At 41.6% G+C, this 14,953-nt stretch overlaps 2 protein-coding genes across 4 annotated transcripts; both read right to left on the bottom strand.

The window, feature by feature from the left end:
* Positions 1-250: 250 nt before the first annotated feature.
* get3 (guided entry of tail-anchored proteins factor 3, ATPase) lies at positions 251-5,602 on the bottom strand. Its single transcript, XM_064323992.1, has 7 exons — positions 5,428-5,602; positions 4,747-4,894; positions 4,246-4,394; positions 3,055-3,205; positions 1,529-1,636; positions 1,110-1,307; positions 251-790 (listed from the first exon to the last, which is right to left on the bottom strand). The coding sequence occupies exons 1-7, from the start codon at positions 5,568-5,570 to the stop codon at positions 662-664; spliced, it is 1,026 nt and encodes a 341-aa protein (XP_064180062.1). The 5' UTR covers positions 5,571-5,602; the 3' UTR covers positions 251-661.
* Positions 5,603-9,352: 3,750 nt separating this feature from the next.
* rad23aa (RAD23 homolog A, nucleotide excision repair protein a) lies at positions 9,353-14,932 on the bottom strand. Of its 3 annotated transcripts, none has more exons than XM_064323995.1 (7): positions 14,768-14,932; positions 12,722-12,855; positions 12,562-12,602; positions 12,345-12,460; positions 11,316-11,397; positions 10,931-10,985; positions 9,353-10,350 (listed from the first exon to the last, which is right to left on the bottom strand). In XM_064323995.1, the coding sequence occupies exons 1-6, from the start codon at positions 14,804-14,806 to the stop codon at positions 10,936-10,938; spliced, it is 462 nt and encodes a 153-aa protein (XP_064180065.1). In that variant the 5' UTR covers positions 14,807-14,932; the 3' UTR covers positions 9,353-10,350; positions 10,931-10,935. The 3 variants fall into 3 exon arrangements, with proteins under 3 accessions (XP_064180065.1, XP_064180064.1, XP_064180066.1); XM_064323994.1 differs by having other exon boundaries at positions 10,921-10,985; XM_064323996.1 differs by lacking the exon at positions 14,768-14,932 and adding an exon at positions 14,576-14,718 and having other exon boundaries at positions 10,921-10,985.
* Positions 14,933-14,953: the final 21 nt, after the last annotated feature.

Here is a 14,953-nt window from a genome sequence, read left to right on the forward strand (position 1 = left end):
AAAAACTTTAAGATTCATACAGAGGAGAAATTCTGCAAGAAAGGACCCAAACACCAGCCTTCCAAAAACCTTGGCTGCCACTGGCTAGCAAGTGAGTCGCAAAGATGGATGCAGGGTGGAATAGATTTAGAACAAGAGGAATAAATGCTCTCCCACAATCGGGCTGGAATCCTCCCCCTTAAACCAACCAGATCACATCTGCTCTTTCAGCCACTCTCATTGTCAATCAGGGCTCTCTCGCTGGGCTCAGTGGAATTCAACACCTTGTTTATTACTCTGTGGAACTGCTGTCAATAATTACATTACTATAAATTAGGTCCGAGAACCGAAAGCAAGATGCATATAACCATCAAACAGCAAAAAGGTTAAGAGCAAAAAGATTCATTCAGAAAATGAACAGAACTTTGAAGATGGCATCTTTCTCCCTGATGACATTTTTCTCCCTATTGCAATACTGACTGTGAGGACAAGGGGACCCAAGAGGAAAAGAGGCTGATATTCTGCACCTGCCAGAGTCCCCCTGTACCATTGGTAGAGTGAAATCCCAGTGTTCTTGACTTGAGTGAAACGTGTAGCCGTTTGGATGTTTGACGAAGGCGTAGCTGTTCCATGGGGGGTGGGGGGGGTGGGAGACTGAGGTAGGGTGAAGGGGAAGGTGGGGTCACTTGGAGGGGGGCTTGTAAGGCTCCAGAAGTTGCTTGGAGAAGGTGTTGACCTTATCGGCCCCTCGTACCTCATGGGGCAACAGGGGCAATTTGACGATGTGGAAATCCTCATACAGATCCTCCATCTGCGAGGTGACAAGGAACACACAAGTCACACGACAGAAACTTCCATATAGATAGTCCCATCCGCAAAACTGATGCTATCATTTCATAATCATAATCATAATCCCTTTCATTAAACGTCCCTCCACTGTTAAAGAGTCAATACAAACATGGACTATACTATTCTTTTCTTCGGGACAAAGAGGCGTTATATACAGAACTTTCCTGAAGCTTATCTAGAGACTCAGTCTTAGTGACAGCCAAGGAATGAAATTTTAAATCAAGGACAATCTCTGCCCAGTGAGTCCTGATGCTAAAGCGGTCTGCACTGCTGGGGCTGACCTGGTCCAGATATTTGGACTGGATTTTGTGGCGGGCCTCGCACATCTTGCAGGGCCGGTCGGAGTCAGGGAAGACCAGCTGGTTGACGATGATGTTGTGCGTGTCGATGCGGCACTTGGCCAGCTCCTGGATCAGCCGCTCGGTCTCGTACAGCGACAGGAACTCAGCAATGCACACGCAGATGAAGGTGGTCTGCTCCTGAGAGAGGAGATGGGCAGAGAGTCAAGGGGTGCATCGCAGCAGAAAGACCAACACAAAGAAAGGAAGAAAGAAAGAAAGGAATAAACAATTCCCTCATGTTGGCATTTGGACAACGCTGAAACTTCTCCAGCTCAAAGGGCACCCTCACCCCAGAGCCAGAGCCAACCCGTGCCCACCGATGCCCACCAGCGGGTGCACAGCGGGCAGGTCACACTCACCGGGTCCTTGAACTGCTCGCTGACCGAGCGGATGACCGGCAGCGTCTCCTCCAGCTTGGAGGCCAGCTGGTCCGCGTTCATGTCCCCCAGCCCCAGCATGTTACACATCTGCAGTGGGCGGGGGGGGGGGCGGGGAAATCACCACACATCATTTATGCCACTCACATCGAGCACGTGCAAGAAATCAGCAACGCACAAGGCAGCCAGCTACAGCAATAAATGTTTTACAGGACAGACCGCCGAAGGCTGTAATGAATGAGTTAATTGTTCCGTTAAGTTTGCCGATATCCTCTTTAAAAGCCACCCTGGAGAGATCTGGCTGTGGGTGCAGATGCACTCTGACCTACTCAATGGCAGTTGCAGTTGCAGTAGTTCCAACAGAGTGAACTCACACCCTGGGCTCCCCGAGCATCTACCTCATTAACAGCTCAGGTGTTTTCACAGGTCATTAGCTGGATGCACACACACGGCGGCAGCCAATGAAAACATTCGGTGAGGTTGCGTGAAGGGCACCCTCTTCCTCCCGGCTCCAGCTAAAGACCGCCACAGTAGAATGGCTAGCTAGGGGGGCGATGTTGCCCAACGATGTTACGTCAAAACGAAACGACATTGGCAATGACTAACCAATGGTGACACTGCTGGGTTAACTATTGGCACCATCAATACAGTTATGCACAAGAAGAAAATGTGCAGACTTTAAAATGAGGACAAGATTCAGAGTTAATGATGGAAATTTGTGGTCCATGACCACAGCCGTTAATGCAAACAGAACTGATCCACAGGCCTCTGTTCCATTTCTCAGCAGGTGCACGAATCTGCATTAAAGAAAACTAATAAAAAATAAATAATGAAATTTTTTTGAAGCTTTGTAGCCATTTTTTTGAGTGCGAACCAATTTCTTTTCAATTGACGATATTTCTTTGGTTTCTACGCACCAAACAAATTAAAACGGGTGAGCGCGGTGATTTCTCTTGTTATGAACCCATTTCTCAGAAGGAAATACAGTAAATCAAACTGTCTTTGCCTATTTCCGCTCCCATAGGCACAACAATGAATTCCAATTACCAGTTTACAGAAAAATACCACTAAGCTAAATTGGCCTTTTGAGCCCAGAAATTAAGTTGCAATGGCAATAATGAGGACATCCCCAATGATGGCAGCCATCTTTGTAACGTCTTATGCACAACCCAAATATGCACCCATGTACTTAATGGATGCGTAATTACTCATTCAGGGAGGGTGTTAAGTACGTCCCGGGTGTTCAGAGATTGAAATTTATTCAGTTTGTTTATCCTAGTACACAAGAACACTCTTCAGGCTGTGTCCAATACAATTGGATAGTCCAGCTTTCACAGTATCCTCTAACAATAACAAAAACATATCTGCACTGCAACAGTACTTTCTAACCTGCAGCACCCACTTCTCCTTGTAAAGCAGCACTCCATGGCACCCTGGGCTCATTTTAAAAGAGCGGAGACTTGATGGACAGGCCAAGCCCCGCCTCCCAGTGCAGGTACGCAGCTCACCTGAGAGATGAAGGGGCTAATCTGGTTCTTGATTTGCATCAGGCGGCCGAGCCCCCGTTCCACGATCGTGGGGAAATTGAGCAGGCGCAGCGTGTGGCCAGTAGGGGCAGTATCGAACACCACCACTGAGAAGTTCATTCCTTTTACTAACCTGCCAAGAGAGTCAGTGAGAGAGGAGTGATTTAATAACACTTCACACTTCAAGCCCCACTCGCTAATTTTGGTTGCCAATTGAGGAAAATGATGCAGATGGCAACTAAGTACCTCGGTGGATCATGGTGCCTAGATTTTTTAACGTCATGCACTGGCATCTTGGTAACCTGGGTAACAACTTTGCTTATCCTTCTGAGCCTTTGTTACTTTTGCAATTTGCATAAAGTTGCAAAGTCAAGCACTGAGGCAGTTAAGCCTGGTTTATTTGGGAAAACTTTACCTAACTATTCCTTTCAATATCTTAACCTGATAAATGAGTGATGAGTTTGTGTCCATGGTGATGAGCAGCACAAGGACTACAAAAACGCTCAGATATCAAAAACAAAGACGAGAAATGAAGTTCAGAAGACTGAAGACGAACAAGGGAGTAGCATCGGACCTTCACTTATTTTAAATATCTATTTTTCCTTTTGAAGTGCCTTTCATGAGGCTCTTTATCATTGTTTTAGGGGCGACATAGCTCAGGAGGTACGAGCGGTTGTCTGGCAGTCGGAGGGTTGCTGGTTTGATCCCCGCCCTGGGCATGTCGAAGTGTCCCTGAGCAAGACACCTAACCCCTAACTGCTCTGGTGAATGAGAGGCATCAATTGTAAAGCGTTTTGGATAAAAGCGCTATATAAATGCAGTCCATTTACCATTTGTTTTCATTAGGAGAATATTACTGTACTACAGCACCATACCTTTGTTTGTTGCTCATTGTAATCCATTAGCATTTTATTAGCAACCAAAATTACTGAGTGGGCCTTTGGCAACTCATTTAAACTGCATGTTTATTACCACACATGCTATTGCTTCATCGGTCACATAGATTCATCAGTTTCATGGATCCTTCTTTGATGACCAAGTGGAGATCGGCATGACATCACATTATTTGCTCAGAAGAGATGGGACCGAGGCATTAAATGTGACCGCTAGGCAGCAGCCTCGCTCTTTATCCACAATGCCAGCCAGCCACTCAGCGGTGCTGTGGAGACTGACCTCATGACCTCAGCGTAGCTCATGGCTTCATCAATGCCTGGGAAAGCACTCATGGCCTCCTGCATCATCTTCTTCCCCATGCTCAGCATGTTGTCCTCTTCAAAGAACTCATCCGGCAGTTCTGCCACGCCCAGACTGGGATCTATCTCCTGCATGTGCACACAGAAACCCCAAACAAACAAAAAAATAAAACATCCTGACATAACAGTTACTGGATGGAACAGAATTACATACATAGGCAAGGACAAAAAGGCTTTTCTTAATAAATGGTTTAATTAGTCAACTAACAATACTTCACTGATTTTGACTGAAAGCCACAGAAACTAACACAGACATCCATGTGTGAGGGATTTAGACAGTTAAATATATGAGAGACTAAATAAACCGTTACGCTGTTTGGCTACATGGAATAGAGATAATATAAGAATATAAGATAATATAAGAACAGGCCAATATAGTCAGCAAAGAGAATGGTAGATATATGTAGGTAGATTGACTGACCATAGCAAAGAGGTTGTCATAGCCCTTGACCTTTGTTGGCACTTTGGAGAATTTCTGATCAAAAGCGTCAGAGATGTTGTGGGCTGGATCCGTGGAAATGATGAGCACACTCTCTCTCACCGATGCCAACTGTACAGCCAAACTGCAACTGCACAATACAGAATCGACATCAGAGAAACAGGCAGTCAGGCCTCCATTTCCATGGCGACAAGATCACCAAGAACGGAACATTACTGAGTCATTTCTCCAGCAAGCTAACTTTGGTTAGCAAATAAAGATGAGACACCGAAGTCTTCGCTACGCCATTAAATTATTTCGCAGAAGTCCGTATCGTGAAATGGCCTAGTAGAAGTTAGCTAGCTAGCAAGCTAGATAGCGATAACCAAACGCAGCAAGCTATGACTACGTCCAGCTAGCTAATTCGATAGCCAAGTGACATGCTGCGTAGGAAGCTATTGCTAAAACGATATCTAGACAATCACCCTCTGCTTGAACAGGGACGTGTACACAGTTAATTGAGTTCTTGTAGTGTAGCCAGGTTTGCTGGCTAGTCAACCAGCTCTCTGACAAATGGGGCACTGTAGACATAGGTTTCGGTTTGATCTGTGTTAGTGTGTAACGTCAGCTTAACGAAGCGACACAAACAAAAATCAAAGAACATTTTTCTTGACAACAGCCTACCTGCATGTCGTTTTCCCAACACCACCTTTCCCCCCAACGAAAATCCATTTCAAGGATTTCTGTTCAATTATGTTTTTTAATGTCGGCTCCAGTGGCTCCACATCAGGTGCATCTTCAAATTCATCTTCTACTGAAGCTGCCATCTTGAGAAAGGAAATAGGCTTGTACCAAACTGAGAGCAGTTATAGGGGAGTACGGGGACGTAGAAAAGCGAGGAAACGTGAAAGCACGCCATATTGGCTCCGATGAAACCAGTTACCTACTCACTTTTCCTGTGCAGAAACATGACGACGATGTGGACCTGAGCCGAAATGGCGTCTGATGTAAATAAACCGAATGGATCGCTCCGTATGTACGTTTTCGTGTTGTAACATTTCAAACTGTAGTAATATCATATGTGTGTACCAGATATACTGTACATAGGGCATTGTATAACGTTCAGACAATTGGATAAATATTATAATTTGACATTATTATATTTATAAACTGCCTACCTTAATTATGCTTTTCAACATGATTTATCAGGATTTCATTTTTCCATAAATAAATTTTGTATTTAGAATTCTTCCTGGTAACAAGCCAAAACATTGTAATCTGTCATATTATTTTAGATGAAAACTCACAATCCAGTAATATAAGTATTTATTTATTGTGTTTACATTGCCAAAATGACAGAAGGAAGGTCATACCCTTAGATGTCCTGCACCAGATATAAAAACTAGGTGGGAATCTCCACTGTTTAATATCCTGCCTGTTGAGAGGTAAAACAAAAATATTGTCAGAATAAAAAACCTCAAATACAGCACTGAAATGGCAGAAAATCACTCCAATCTCATTACATTTTAGGCATTTAGCAGAATCCTTATCCAGAGAGACCTATATCCATTTATACAGTTGGATAAATACTGAAGCAAAGCTGGTCAAGTACCTTGCTCACAACAGCACAGTGTACAACAGCAGTGTCCTACCTGAGAATAGAACCTGCAACCTTTAGGTTACAAGACCAGCTCCTTAGCCATTATACTACACTACTGCCAAATATTTCAGAAACAAACAAAACTGATCACAAGGATAAAAATGTTGGTTCCTAGAAGGTTCCCTGATGCTTACATGGATCACTAACTACAAATAGCCCTTTGCCAAGCAAATATTATTTACAAATTTGATTCTCTTTGTAGGAATTTCTTAACAAAAAATGATGGTGTTGATGCTAAAGACAACAAATGAAAATGAGAGTCAGGAGCTCCTTTTTATAATTTAATAAAACGACTGGTCGGGAAGAGGTACAAGTACTTCCAAATATTAAGTCTAATACATGAGTTTATATAGTAATCAGAGTCAAAGAGCAGTTGGTCCAGCCTATGAGATTCATTCAGTCGTCATATGGAAAACTTCCAGTTATAGCCAAGCGTAGGTTAGAGAGTCCATTCTAAGACTGACAATGGGGGCCAGTTAAACAGAAATAGAGGTTATTTAATCCCTTAATGCACTTAATTACTACAAACTACATACTATTAGATACATTGGCGATTGAATGCAAACATTCACCACTTAGTGAACTATATTTATCAAGCCATTACTTTTTATATATTTGCTTATATAATGCTTTATGTAAGTCACTTTTTTAACATGATCCTTCATCTCCAATTATGTTCTTTAAATTATAAAAGCATTTGTCTGTTAAATTACAGAGCAAATATTATTTACATGCTTGATTCTCTCCAATTATGTACTGTTAATAAAAGCATTGGTTTTTTTCAACCAACCTCAATCAAGAACACACAGTGGGACAACTGAAGGCCTGTTTCCCAAGTGCCTTTACTGTAACCTGTGAGCAAGACACAAGGTCTGGTGCCCCCACTAGACACTAAGCTTGATTATTACATTACATTTACATTATAGGCATTTAGCAGACGCTCTTATCCAGAGCGACTTACACAACTTTTTACATAGCACTTTACATTGTATCCATTTATACAGCTGGATATATACTGAAGCAATGCAGGTTAAGTACCTTGCTCAAGGGTACAACGGCAGTGTCCTTACCCGGGATTCGAACCTGCGACCTTTCGGTTACAAGCGCAGTTCCTTACCCACTGTGCCACACTCCGTCCTGATTATGTTTGCCATGTCCTCAAATAAACAAATAACTTGAACAAACTGAATATTACTATCATTACCACATTCTGCGCAGCAGGGTATGCTCATAGAAGAAGAAACAAATTCACATTTGACTCATATTCTACGCTTTCTGAAGTCCTGAATCTCTTCTTAGAAAAGAAGTGAAATACTAGGCAAAAGCTCACTTGAATTTCAGGGAGTCATTTTATTTCTGTTTAAATTTTTTTTTTTTTTTACTTAATTTAACAGTCAAATTATTTTGAACTGGAGGATGTAAAAACGGAAAGCACTAACTTGCTTCTGCTCTGGTACTGTTAAATTTGTGAGTCAACTATGCTTCAATTGAGGGACTATAAAGGCTGAAACAGTTTCCCTAATCTCTTTTATAATATCTCTCATCCAGGTCAAAAACAAATGCACTGGTACTGTATACACCATGCTGCAGACTAAATAAAATAACAAAACTGCATGATAGTTCAATTCATGTAGAGTAACAATTTCTGGTCCTGCAGAGGTTTGTAGTCAAGTGCAGAGGTTTGTAGTCAAGTGTATAACAGTCTGGGACACAGCTCTGGTGTACATATATACACCAGAGCTGTGGAAACTAAATATTTTTAAATGTTAAATGCTTTTTGGGAGACTTGAAACTAAAAAAAAAATCTAAATAAAATCAAAAATAAAAACAAAAATGTCTTTTTTAAGATTTCCGAGTAGCATGTAAATTTTGTATTTCAGCCATATCATAAATATTTAACCCCCGTTCAATATCACCATTTTTAATATATTTGCTGTTCTGTAGACTAAATTTTGTGGAAACACACTTAATCCCTTAGGAAATCCATAAGGACACTGTTTGCTTCACCTGTGATAAACATATAAATCCCACCGATGCACTTCTTCACATCAATTTGAAGCTGACTAGCAAACATACCAAAGACAAAGGAGCTCTCTTAAAAGTTAAGAGAAGAAATTATTTCATTGCATAAAAAAGGCAATGGATACAAAAAGATCTTCAAGATATTGAAAGTTCAAAGAGACACAATTGGCAGCATCATAAGGAAGTTTAAAAGGCATGGAATAGCAGTAAAGCTACCTGGACGTGGAAGGAAGAGTAAAGTTACATCAACTGGTATCAGGCACACTGTAAGAACTGCTGAGAAAACCCTTCATATTACTGCCAAAGGCTTACAGGATGACCTTTTGAAAGCTGGAACAAAAGTATCAGTACAGACGATAAGAAGGATATTGAACAAGCAAGGCTTTCATGGCCGGACACCTCGCCGCACTCCACTCTTAACCAGTAAGCATACGAAAAATCAACTTGAATATGCAAGACGTCATTTGGATAAGTCTGTGGAGTTTTGGGAGAATATTTTATGGAGTGACGAGACAAAACTGGAATTGTTTAGACCCATGGATAAGCGGTATGTCTGGCGCAAGAAAGGTGCAGCTTATGACAAGAAGAACACCATCCCCACAGTCAAGTATGGAGGTGGGTCAGTCCTTCTGTGGGGGTGTTTTGCTGCTTCTGGTACTGGCAATCTTCAGCGTGTGACTGGCACCTGGATTCCTTGAAATACCAGGCCATTCTGGAGAAGAATGTGATGCCCTCAGTGCATAAGCTGAAGCTTGGTGATCATTGGACTTTCCAGCAAGACAATGATCCCAAGCATACATCCAAGTCAACCAAAGCTTGGTTCAGGGAACGATCTTGGAATGTCCTTGACTGGCCTTCTCAGTCCCCAGATTTAAATCCCACTGAAAATCTTTGGTGGGATTTGAAGAATCAGAATCAGAATCAGAATCAGAATCAGAATCAGGTTTTATTGCCAAGTAGGTTTTCACATACAAGGAATTTGTTTTGGTCTGGTGATGCATAACATTGAACATTAAATTAAAATAAATAAAATGAAATGAAATGAAATAAAATAAACATAGTGCAATAACATAAACATAGTGCAAACAGTAAACAATAAATATATAGTGAAGAAATAGTGCAAGGGGACAAAGTGTTAGAGTAAGTACTGGTCCTGATGGACTGCAGCCTCCTGCCGGAGGGGAGTGTTTGAAAGAAACAAGAAAGCAGTGGCATCACAAAAACCAAAGAATATCGGTGAACTTGAAGCATTTGCACAGGAAGAATGGGCCAAGATTCCAAATGAGAGGTGTCAGAGGCTTGTGAGCACGTATAGGAAGCGTTTATTGGAAGTCATAAAAGCTAAAGGATGTTCCACAAAGTACTGATTTTGGGGGTTGAATAATTTGGTCCTTGGTTTTTTTGGAGAGAATTTCATTTTTTCCTTATAACAAATAATAAACTCAGCTGTATGTTTTCAAAATCACTTGAACATTTTCTAATAAACATGTATTTCTGTTCACAAGGGCCTTAGTTGATACATTGTCAAGAAATTTTATTCACATCACAAAGACATCTTATGGGTTAGAGGGGTTGAATAATTTTGATTGCAACTGTGTGTGTGTATACATATATATATATATATATATTATACACACTTAATTTTTAAAATTGATTCGTCCCTGCCTTATTGTATCCTCACAACAATCTACCCTCTGCTCAAAACATCTTCCATAATGTCGGTTACATTTTTCAACCTGTCTATATTAAATAGTAATGTCTCCAGTCATGGAGCTTCAGCTGAAGACAGGAGGAGAGTTGGAGTTTGGGTCTCAATCATCCTTGGAGTTCTGGTCCAGCAGAAAGTTGGCAGTCATATTGTCATTCTTCTCATAAGCAAAGCATGCCCGAATCACCTGCTCTTCTGAAAATCCCAGTGCTTTTAACTATGAGCATGAGAGAGAAAGAGAGAGAGATGGGAAATGAAAAAAAACACGCAAACCAAAAAACATGGTTGGACTACTCAGGGTAAATGCATTTTTCAATCATTTTTAATTACTTTCAACCTGTGGCAGCTGTGTAAGTTATACTACAGTAAACAAAATGGCTGCATGTGTTTCAGAGGAGGCCCAGGCTACTGGAAATCCATTATTGCAGACCCAGCTAAATTAAATATCCACCTACAAAATTGGCAAAGTCTTATGGAGGCAGTAAAAGAAGGGCGCTTCCACCACTTAATAAACTCAGCCAAAGTTTTGCAAAATTAAAGCATGAAATTGGATTAATTGCCTCCTAATTTCAGTAACTTTGTCTTTTCATTTAGATTTTAGGTATTAAAACATGGCTATTGGTAGCAGTTTAACAATGAATTATCAAAAAATGATATCAGTTTGGGTCATAAAAAGCATGGACTGATATCTTCGGGTCTTTGCTGAAAATGTCTGTGCACCAGTGCATTACACAGCCCTCATCGAATGAGTCACGGTCCTGTCATAGCTTTAGCTCAAAATTCTAACCCCTTCTCACTCGCTCTATGGCTTCTCCTGTGGTGTGTCATCTGGTGAGCATTCCTCAGAGGGTCCTTGAGATTGAAATAAATTGAAATCAATAATAAGAAGAACAACCCACAGACAGTAACACAACAATGATAATGCTGATTACATGATAGAATAACGTTAAACGCAATACAGAACAGTATTTCGGAGAGAAATGTAATTATATTTAAAATTTAAAGCAATTCTAGAAACAGAATGTATACAAGAAAGACAAGGCACACAGAGACGCAAAAACACACGAGAACTCAACCTTTCTCAAAACATTTGGCGCAGTTACCTGTACCTCAGACAGGTAGGAAAATGTCACAAAGATGTAAAAGGGATGAGAAATGCTACGCAGTGTTCTCAGGACTCACCCTCATCAGTAGTCTGAGTGTCTGCACCTACAGAATACCTGTCTGAAGGTCTGCTCTCCTGAACTGGTTGGCTGGGAAACCCCTGAGGAGAGAGTATCAGTGTTACATATTTTGGTTTATGCATGCCATGCCACCCTTTGACAGTCCCGAGCAGCGACAGTCGGTGCCCACATACACGATCGGGATGCAACCATCATCACGTCCCAGAATGCTGGTGGGCAGAGCTTTGAAAGTCATCGTCAGAGGTCTTGATTAAGTGACATTACCTTGGATTTCACTCAACCAAAAAAAAAAAAAAAAAAAAAAAGAAGATGACTCTGGTAGCAGCAGATTTTGAATACCCACAGAAAAAATACTTTCCTACATGGCCATATTCCACTGTGGAACAGGAAAGTGAAATGCTCCCATTTACTAACTGTACTAACTGGGCCATGAAATACAGTGACATCAGCAGAACAATATTCTTCTTCTTAGTCATCATCAAACCCAACATTAATGCTGAAACTGTCAATGGCATAGGTAAATGCTGCCAATTAACAACAATAACAAAACAATACTTCAGCCATACCGCCCACGTTTCCACACTTGCTAGTACAAACCCGTCACTGTCACTATCATCTTCTTTACAGTACACGTCACTGAAAACATGAGTCAGACAGACCTTGGAGCCCTCTGTTAAACCAAATAACTATTCAAGCTATCACCTTCCTGCCTATGCTAACTGGGCATTACAGCGCCCAAAAACAATCTCATGGCCTTGTATTCAAAATGATCAGGATGGGATTGCTCTGATATCAATCACAAACAAAATTTACACGTAAAAAAAAATCACATTCAGAGGGTCCCTTTCTATGAATTATTCAATAGCATCTGCAAATTTAGAGTAGTAGCTCTTGTAGATGACTGACAAAGGTCCTGGGGAGAGGGTAACATTCTGCTGAACATCTCCAAGGAGGTGTTTTTGAACCTCATTGCTCATTTACAGATGACAGCACCTTGTGAATTTGTCTGGTTAATACAAGGTCTCACCTCGAGAAGGTACTCCACGGCACGCTCAGAGTTGCCGAAGCTTGCTTCGAGAGCCGCCACCACTTTCTCCCTCTCGAATCCCATGAGCGTAATCTCCACCACCTTGGACTCAGTCACTGCATTGGTAAATACAGCAAAGAGGACAAATCATCAGACAGACAACAGAGGGAAACAGACAGACCGCAGAGAAAGTCACTGGAACACAACCAACACTTGCCCAGCACGTCCTCCTTCTGCGCTGTCCCAGCAGCTTCTGACCTGCAGACATAAACATGGAGTGGACTTCATGAAAGCAGAACGAGGCCCTGTGTCACAGTTTGCCTGAATGCGCACCTTAGTGGGTGCTATGTGGCTTTCTGCCATGTTAGGATTTTTACCCAGAAAGACCCTGGTTCTGTGTGTCACACTTGTCCTCATTGCGTGGAATGGGGATTGCTGCATGGACTGGTTCTGGGGCGGGAGCCATGGTAGGTTCAGGCAGGGACTGACTCTCTGCAGGGGAGGACTTAGCCTGCGACACACCGGGAAAACACATCCAAATACATTTGTTTTGATCTGTGTGCAATGTTCATACTGTCAGAAGCTATTAAAATAACAAGCAGCCACACTGTCACTATGCTTTCAGTAGAATGCCATATGCTGGGCTTTGCACTCACCAAAGGTAAGACTTGGGATAACTTGCCAATTTACTTGTATTTATATGCACATGTTTGAGGCAGATACCATTCTCAGACAGATTAACACAAAGGAAACAAAGAAACCATTGTGTATCGGAAAAGTAAGATACTGGATTGTTATGCATGGAACTAAACCTTAATAAAGAATCAGACTGTAATTGATTAATTATGCAGACCACTACATTAAAAGCAACAAAGTAGTCACCAAACCAAAACATCAAACAGTAAAACGAGAATGAAATGTAAACCAAATCACTTCAGACATTGCTGTCACTGTATCTTAGATACCATGACCAACAAAGTTTCTCATCTATTTTGTGTTCCTTAATGGGTGTGTCACCCTGTAGGATCTTTCCGGCATAGATTAACTTTGGTCCTGAAACTGGAAAGCCTTTTCCCTTTTCTCCTTCAGTACTTCATCTAAACGGGGCAAAACAGCAGAAAACGCTTTGGTTTTACTGTACACAGTAATGTAAGTTAAATCTTAGTGACAGTTTTTGAGAACATTCAATTCTTATGATTACCAGTGTCAGTACACCGGTAACAATCCCAAATATCGGTATTGATAAAGTTAATAGTAGAAGCAAAGTCCAGTAGTGGACTAGTAAAGAAGCCGGAAAGCGGTATTGAAAAGCCACAAGACCAGAGGTGCGTTCAAGTTCAGCGAACAAGGCGAACGTTTGAACGTGCACCTCAGGTCAAAACAGAGCGCAACGCGTTCTGAAAACCTGAAAACCACGCCCACCAGAGGGGAACATTCGGCGCCACAATATGCAACGAAGGGATGAAACGTTAACAAAATGTCTGTAGCTAGCTAAAAACATTTGATTTAAGCATGTCAATGGATTATTTTAGCACACTGTCTACCAGAGAGGAAAAGGTATATTGACAAACTCAATATTGTCGGTCTATCTCAGTGTCCCTTCTCCTCAGCATACTTATCTTGGAGAAATTATCCCACTGAATGGCCAGAAGTGAAATACTTTGATATTTACAACTATTTGATCGAATCACAAGGTAAGATCATCATTTAACCTAACAAAGATCAAAACCAGGCCTTGCATAGCTTAGTTAGCTTCAACCTCTACAACAGATAACAGTTTTGCGCTCCGAACGTTTCTGCTGTGCTCGTCTAGCGGGCTGTAACCACAAATGAAAATATGAGGATTCGACAGTCTCTGACACACCGCTGTGGTTAAAATCCACATACGTGCGTTAGTCTAGCTCTAGCTTGCTACTTCAGTGTAGCGACAACATTATAACGGTCTCTGAAAAGCGGTATTTGCCTTTGGCTCGGGGGGCTTCTGGTTAAACGGATGCAGAAATTAACCGTAGTTTAAACATGGAAGCTAGAACTTAGCTAACGTTAGCTGCTTGTTACCTGCAATTTTATTAACGCTGGCTAAGTAGCTATCGTTTTAGCTTCCCCTTCTTAGCCATCTACAAGCTTGTTGAAACAACGTCGCTAGCGAACTCCAACTTAATTCTAGCCTGTAGCTAGCTTGCTAGCTGACACGCCACTAGACTCCAATGTTAGGACAGATAGTAACTTACCATTAAAGCTACCTCGCTTTCTTGTTTAACGAGCTAACTTTCTAACGATAACGAGCTAGTCGTTATGACTACAGAAATGTTGATAGCCTCGCAAATTCACGCCCACATCTCTGCCATCTGTAAGCTAAAGCGAATGAGAACAGCAGTTTTTCGGTTCGGCAGCTTATAAAAACTTAGTTTTGGGTTCTTTACCCTGTTGGTAGTGCATTCCACCACACCGCAGCTTTGCATTTTTCGGTTGTTTGCTAGCAGATGGAAGTGACAATGGAGAGCGATGAATTGTTTTCCGCATGAACAGAATATGTGACTATTGTTTTTTCTGGGGTTTCCCCTCCGGATGTGGGCGGGACTTCTTCTTCTTCTTGTTAGCTTTTTACG

This window comes from Anguilla rostrata, chromosome 2, assembly GCF_018555375.3.
Source record: "Anguilla rostrata isolate EN2019 chromosome 2, ASM1855537v3, whole genome shotgun sequence".
In the NCBI taxonomy this organism is placed as follows: domain Eukaryota; kingdom Metazoa; phylum Chordata; class Actinopteri; order Anguilliformes; family Anguillidae; genus Anguilla; species Anguilla rostrata.